Here is a 7,544-nt window from a genome sequence, read left to right as displayed (position 1 = left end):
CCCCCCAATTATAAAAAAACAAGCTGGTCCTGTGGCCTGCTGAAGTCATGACTTGGTGAGCTCCATCAGTCTGTTCAGGATGCTCTGCTGTCCACAGCGAACCTGCAGAGCATTCTGCTGCCTGCTGCTCAGTCCTCCAAGTGCTGCTTTGTCCTCCATTAGCACCTGGTGGCTGTCCACACCCTCCGGCCAGTCCCCGTAAGACCTCATGGTCAGACGGGCTGCTTCATGAATCAGCCGTTTCCACGAAGCCTTTAATCCGGGGAGACCCTCGTTGGAGAAAGCGAGGGAAATCTCGTCTTCCTCATCTTCCTCCCATCCTTCATTATCTTTGAACTCGGAAAACTCCTCCTTTGACATGCACAGCACCTGAAGATGCACAAAGCAAAGAGTTGTGTTTCCAATAACAGTCGTTTTTCAAATATTAATCTCCCAGAGACGTGGACTTGACAAAAAAAACAAAAACTGACGCGTTATACACAGTCTATGCTTGAGACTCGACTTGTACAGTGGCTTGCATAAGTTTACACACCCATGCTAAAGTTGACTAAAACAGAAGGATACAAAAAAAAAACATCTTTTAGAGATTGATCTTAATACCTAATTTAAAAAAAGTAAAAATCCAACATGAGCTTGGGGTGGGAATCACAAGACGCATCATCACGATACTTATGCTACAATACGATATTATTGCAATTTTGAATATGAATGAAGGAGCTTGTCCATGTTAGGCTCTATAAGTAAGAACCAGAATTCTAAAATGAAGTCTTAACCAGTGAAGTGATGCTGAAACGGGTGCGATGTGCCATCTTTTGCTTGTGTGAGTTAAAGAAGCCTGTGTGTCATTTAAACACCACTGTCGCATGGACCCCCTCACCTTAAGCACAGTGTGTAGCTCGGTGTCTGTAAGGCAGCCCTGTTTGCCAAAGACAATGGCTCCTTTCTCCTGCATCATCTGGCACAGCATCTCCCACTGCTGCTCCAGCAGCTGGCGGCCCAGATCGGACCCAGTACCTGCCAAGAGAAAAAGGAAGACCGAGAGAAGAGGGGGGAGGGTGAAAAGTAAGCACAAAGTACCGGGGTTGTATTTGGGTATTTGTATTTGGGTATTTGGGTCACGTAGACTCTCCCCATAGGGTCTACGTGACGGACACAGGGCTCATGTAGTAGGTCCTTAATAAGAAATAAAGGATGTATGCCTTGATGTTGAAATTCTGAAATTGCTTCCAAAAAAAACAAAAAGAAAAAAGAAAGTCCTTCAGGAACCGGTATCGAAGTCACAGTATCAGTTTTTTAAAAATCGTCTGTAAATCTTGTCACCTTGTGTGGCCACTTTGTAGATGTTGGTGATGGGGATGTCAGCGGTGTCGTTGCTGTTGCTGGGATACGGCTCCGCGAAGCCATACATATGCAGCAGCTGCCAGTTGGCCATCTGCCCGTAGGTGTTAAACACCTCCTCGCCTTTAGAAATGGGGCGCACGCAAACCATTTTCAAACTGTCCTGAGAAAGACAGCGTGTAGGGACATGGGAACAACAACAAATTAGTTCAAACAGCTATCATAAAAGGTGAGAAAAAAAAATGGAATGAACTGTCACACCTTACCGGTGTAAACTCCAGATTAGCATTGTGTTTGGACACATGGTTAAGCATGTCAGCCATGGGAACCATCATCGGTGGGTTGGGGGCCTTCTCCTCCTCCTCATCATCATCATCATCATCGTTGTCATCCTCTTCCTGTGGCTCCTGGAAACTACAGAGAGGAGGAAGAACAGGGAGGGACCAGATCAGGGCTGAATTTAGAGCGACAACAAGGAAAAGATCCAGATACTTGATGTACAGTCTACAGCCCGACCGATAAAGGATTTTTAACGCCGATACGAATATATTGTTGTTTAAAAATCTGATATGCCGATATGTATTTTTTTTATAAGATAGGGATTTTAATGCGATCATAGAAGTACCCCTAGCACTCCCATTTAAAAGGTCATTGGACCAAAAACTACAATACGGTTAATCTTAAAAGTGGCGCTTCCGCCCTAATAATGCTTTTAAACGAAAATTTCACTCAGGTACATTCACAAAGAGGAAACCCTAGGTTGCACTTTGGCAACTGTCACGCTTTAACGTTTACCATTTATGGTTAAAAAAATGCTAACGTTTATTTTGTTTTAAAATTACTAATGCAAATTGAAGTTTATATTTCCTAACTTTAATGTGTCAGCAAATGCAAAAGTAACTAACTATTGGCAACTAAGTTGCATAGGTTTAACGCTAGGTTGAACTTTAGTAACCATAATGGAACGATGACGCTAAAGCTTTAGCTTCGAATGTAACGTCCAAAGCTGAGACTATTTGTTGTTGTTTACCCTGAAGAGAACAGAGTTAAACTACGGCAACACACTTCGCCGCTTATCTTGGAAATGAACTGTCGTCGATCCACACCACATGCTTTCTGACCTGTAGGCCATGACAAAGGCCACCAGCTGTGTGTACAGCTCCAGTGTGTGTGTGTCGGGGTTCCACAGGTCCCGATGCTTGCTGATGAAGGGAAGGACAACCTCAGAGTATTCCCTCTGGATGTTGGCCAGATCTGTGTCCACAGCTTCTGGAATACCTGTTCCTCTCAACAGTCTGTCTCTCTCCTCTTTAGACCTGGACAGATCAACCCTAAATTACAAGAAAGCTACACAAATTCACACTTCACCGACAGAACATTAAAAGAAACACGCCGACTTATTGGGACTTTAGTTTATTCACCTAGCCCCCAGATAAGGATAGTCTCGTACATACCCTTCTCCTCTCCGTGGGGGTCGTAACCCTGTCTGGCGTGAACCTGTTTGAGTCGTGATTCACTCAGATCTTTCACCCAAGTCTTTAAATTGACTCACAAGCCGCGAGTCTTTAGTATCATTAACTCGGATCAGTTGAGTCCTACTACAGTTCAATGTAAAATGATAACAGTGCCACACTCAAACCTCTTGCAACATTAGCTAATACTAGTCCTAGCCATCCTAGCTGCCGAACACTTTACAACTTACAATTTCATAAGCAACAACTCCTCCACAAGTCAACTCAAACGACTGAGTGGGCAGAGAGACAGTCCGAGACAGGTTATAGGAACTTACCGACCCGCAGACTCATAGCTGGAAGCTCGCAGCCCATGAGATCCCCTCGAGAACTCACGAATCCTCGATGACTTGTTGATGACTCTTGCATGAATCAGCCGGCTATGAGTGGCTCTATATTTTCCAAAGCCATAGCACTGCAACTTTGGAGGAGTGATTAGCTCAACACACTCTCGGCTCCTCACCACGGGGCTTCTTATATGCTTTGAGGTAATCACTCCGCCCAAGTAGCAGAAGTTGCGGTGCTTCTGCTTCTGAGAATGTGGTTCCCAGTTTGTATACAGTTAGAATATGGCTGTGTATCAAGTGACCTTGTCATTAGTACACGCTGTGACTATACAAATCACAACATGTAAATAGAAACATGTTAGTGTAGATTTGTCACTTATTGGGACCAGTAGACTATTTGGAGATGGTTCCCTCCAGCATCTGTGGCTACGTTAGTGGTGGGTGCGCCAGACACATTTACAACACGCACGGAGGGGATACGGTGAATAAGCTAAAGTCCCAATATGTCTGCGTGTTCCTTTAAGAGGAAAGGCTGTCACTGTGGTTGGCAATGTAATAGCTTTTTTCTTCTTCTTTCTTGATTTCTAGAATGGGCTTTAGACACCGATTTGAAACCGTTTCTTACCAGAACATGGGGTGGTCCAGTGTCTTGAAATCGGTCCACAGAGAGAGGTAAGGTTTCCAGTGGGACTGTGGAGAGGTATACTCATAGAGCAGAGCCAGTAGCAGAGGAACCCAGCCAGACGAGCTCTCCAGACAAGGCTTCTCTGTGGAAAAAGGTAAAAGGAGAAAACCGAGAGGTTACAAACAGAGAGGCGAAACAGGCAGCTTCCGTTTTGGGCAAGTTTCTCTGTAATCATTAACTGTCACCTCTCTCCAGCAGAGCAGAGACCTTGGTTGTTTCCTGATGGAGAAGAGCTGATCTGGGGATGGTGAATAAAACCTCCCCCTCCTCTATGTTGTCCACAGCCAGCATCCCATACTCCGCCACTGTTCCATCTTTACTCACACAAACCTACAGTCAGAGACACATAGCCTATTGAGCTAATTTCATGTCAACTATTTTTTTTATTGTAAAGTACTGTTCTAAGTTCTAGTAACCTGGTGAGGTTTCAATATAAGGCCCCCAAGGGTTTCCGACCTCTCCAGCACACGCTTTCTCTCTCTTTCTATGTGAAAGACACTTAAACAATACATGTGTTCTGTTTTTTATGAATGTGTGCAAACACATTTGGTTAGGGAGATGGGATCAATTCGGCTTAGTCAAGCTCAAGCTTCCAGTCAAATACGGAACAAGGAGAAATGGAGGAGAAAAGACAGGAAATAAACGGACAAAACAAAGTCAGTGGCTGAATACTAGCTGTCGTAGGCCTGCGTGCACTGTAAATAATACCATACCTTACTGCTGAGGTCCAAGCCCACTCTGTTGCACCACTGAAGAAAGTTCTGCAGAGGATTCATCTCTGAACCATCATCTACCTGTCAGCACAAGGATACAAACTTAAACATAATATGATATAGTATATATGCGACCTAGTCCTTTTGGGTAAACTTGACTATAATATGATACGAAGTTACAGTGACTGTGACCGCTGTCGAACACGTAACGACAGCTTATTTGAAAACAATAGCACCAATAGCTGGAATACAGACTCCTACAACTGCCTTTATAACGTTGCCTAGATAGTTAGCTTAGATTAGCTTAGCTATATGTTTACGTTACCATTATGAGCCAACACAGCATGCATCGGTGACTGGACGTTACACAAACACACATGCACAAACATATTTCTTTATTTGTTAAAACTGATAAAATTGTAACCTTGGGCCGTTTCGCTTTGGTTGCCATCTTTATAAATGTTGTTCCAAACCCAGGACCATAGGTGCTGATGCAGGTTACCGGTAACTACTGTTAACTAACGTTAGCCCAAAGCTAACTCGAGCATGCGGACTGTGGAGAAGACGTGGGTTAAGTTGGACCCAACTTGCAGACTTGCAGGCAGCCAAAGACTCTAGGCTACACATTGAGGCTACATAGATAGCTAGCGTTAGCCCAACCGTTCGCTTCGTTCTCTCAAGGTGGGCCCCCGAGCCACACGGAGGAGATGGGGAGTATGGCTGAAAAAAACACTGTGTTGGAGCCATTACAACCCTTTGTTTTGTTTTGTTTAGCGTTATCTACCAAATTGGTTACGTAAATTAATCTGCAGTTTTATGTTTGAACACTGGGTGGAGCACTGCCTGGGAAGAGAAGACATCAAGGTAATCAACCACAGGTACACAGGTGTGTGGAGAAACGGGAAAAGCGTGCTTTTCTCCGTGTCATGTTTTAAATTGTTTGAAAAAAAAAATGAATGGAACTAAACCAGAAATTAGATTAAATGGACTAATGCTTGTGCGACCGTGAGCTGGCCGTCAAGGAAGATGAATGGGTCACAGCACCGAAATTCAGACAAATTGTGGACATTGATTATTGGCACGCAGATCACGAGATCAAACAAGTTCTCCTCTGATCCCATGTCAGCACCGTCCCATTCACCAGCCAGCTCCAAACATGTGAACGAGGCCTCTCCACTTTGCCGTTTAAACAAAGTAGAATAAATGTATAAAAGTCCAAATCTACTCAAAATGTGCAATTAATCAGTAAGCTGACATCAAATTAATATACACGGCATTTAGGAAACCTTTATTCCAACACTGGCATGGCAAGATGTCCATACTAGTACAATAGTATTTTTTTTTGCTTCCACTACAGCAGTAGCCTTTATGAAATCAGATGTATTACCTAACACCATTTAGTTGTTGTTATTTAAAATATATAAAATATCTGGTCTTGCCAAATGTAATTGTTCCACTTATTTTTCTGAATAGGTTTACATACATCTCACTTCTTTCTTTGTTAGTAATGATCATATCAGCTAGATACTGTTTTTCCAACTTTGGTCAGTACAAGGCAGGATTAGCTGTAGACTTCTTTTAACCCTCATGTTGTCCTTGGGTCAAATTCGACCCGTTTTCAGTTAATTATTTATTTTTTTCTTTCAAAAATGGGCCGTCAAAATAAGCGCTGAAAAGGTCAACATTAAAAATATCAAAAACCTTGGAAAAAACATTAAAAAACCACCCACAACATTGAAAAAGTAACAAAAATGTTGGAAAAAGTGATAATAATGTTGAAAAAAAGTGACCAAAACATTTTTTTGTCATGGTTGAAGGGATGACAACACAAGGGTTAAACGAGGGGACACTTGTGGAATACCTGCAGAAGTAGTTCTTTTGTAGGTTATGGTGAACTAGTGTGTGTTGTAGCAGTGTTTTGCCATTAAGATCGAGCTAGCATGCTACGGTTAGCCACCTCGTCTCGGCTAGTGACGTAGGAAGCCGTGCAGATTTTGAAAAGCTCACCCAAAGACTGAAGACAGAGGACATTCAGAAACCTGTACCTCACTAAAAACAGAATGGATGTGTTTTTTCCTAGTTTGTATGCATGTAGATACAAAACACTTGCCTATATGCACAGGGTCAAAGTGTGCATTAAAATTTGCACACAGATGCATACGATCTAATGTTTCGAGCCGAATCATTTTGAGTGATTGCGTAATAACCCATAATTATAACATTAAGAATGGTAATTGCAGTGTTTATCATTTTGGATCGAACTGGTTTCATTAAGCTGTTAGAAAGATGCCAACTATAGTTTGTTTTAGCTGTGTCACTGCTGTGTCAATCACAATTGAAAATCTAAATTTCAGGAAGCTTTCAAACTCAGCAGAGCAGCACAGAATAACTGCAGTGTGACACTTAAAAAAAGATTTCTTATACTCAGGCATGATATGAAGCAGTTAAAGCCATGTGTGCTTCCCCAGACAGGTGACATGTATTTGTCATTGTGTTTGATCATTAACAGTAGAACTATTAACTATTTATATTACAGTTTTTCTCAATCAATATGGTAAATTTACTGAAACAAACTTACTGTCAAAACTCTAAGTACAATCCTCACAGTGTGGTACACACTCAGCACACCACCGGGACTTGCTTAAGGTGATAACTCATGTTTTAATCCATCAATGAGTAAATCCGTGTCATGAAAACAAAAGCTTCCTTTATCATTGCTTAGACCAAGACTTTGCATCCAAAGCAGCCAGTTGAGGTGGTTTGGGCATCTGGTAAGGATGCCCCCTGGGTGTCCCCCTAGGGAGGAGTTTCAGGCACATCCAGCTGGGAGGAGGCCTCCAGGATGACCCAGGACTAGGTGGAGGGATACCTGGCCTGGGAACGCCTCGGGAACCCCCAGTCGGCAAGTCTGTTATTTCAGTTAGCCTATTAGCTGGTATGATTTGCGTTGAGAGATGATCTTATGGAAAGGTTCCCCATGCCTATCTCTATATATGGTGAAGGGTATGTG

The 7,544-nt window shown here is 42.7% G+C and overlaps 1 protein-coding gene across 1 annotated transcript; it reads right to left on the bottom strand.

The window, feature by feature from the left end:
- Positions 1–11: 11 nt before the first annotated feature.
- Positions 12–5,211, bottom strand: setd6 (SET domain containing 6, protein lysine methyltransferase). The gene is made up of 9 exons (XM_034878156.1): positions 4,959–5,211; positions 4,535–4,615; positions 4,007–4,151; positions 3,762–3,903; positions 2,460–2,654; positions 1,605–1,752; positions 1,321–1,501; positions 878–1,014; positions 12–369 (listed from the first exon to the last, which is right to left on the bottom strand). Exons 1-9 carry the CDS (start codon positions 4,983–4,985, stop codon positions 46–48), a joined length of 1,380 nt encoding a protein of 459 aa, XP_034734047.1. The 5' UTR covers positions 4,986–5,211; the 3' UTR covers positions 12–45.
- Positions 5,212–7,544: the final 2,333 nt, after the last annotated feature.

This window comes from Etheostoma cragini, chromosome 8, assembly GCF_013103735.1.
Source record: "Etheostoma cragini isolate CJK2018 chromosome 8, CSU_Ecrag_1.0, whole genome shotgun sequence".
NCBI classification, from domain to species: Eukaryota; Metazoa; Chordata; class Actinopteri; order Perciformes; family Percidae; genus Etheostoma; species Etheostoma cragini.
This window is presented reverse-complemented; position numbering and strand designations above follow the sequence as displayed.

Excerpts from the sequence above, each read along its gene's own strand:
- setd6 (XM_034878156.1), bottom strand. The coding sequence starts at position 4,985 with ATGGCAACCAAAGCGAAACGGCCCAAG. Across the intron at positions 3,904-4,006 it reads CTCTGCTCTGCTGGAGAGAG|AGAAGCCTTGTCTGGAGAGC; the intron begins GTGACAGTTAAT and ends CTTTTTCCACAG. Across the intron at positions 1,502-1,604 it reads CTAATCTGGAGTTTACACCG|GACAGTTTGAAAATGGTTTG; the intron begins GTAAGGTGTGAC and ends TGTCTTTCTCAG.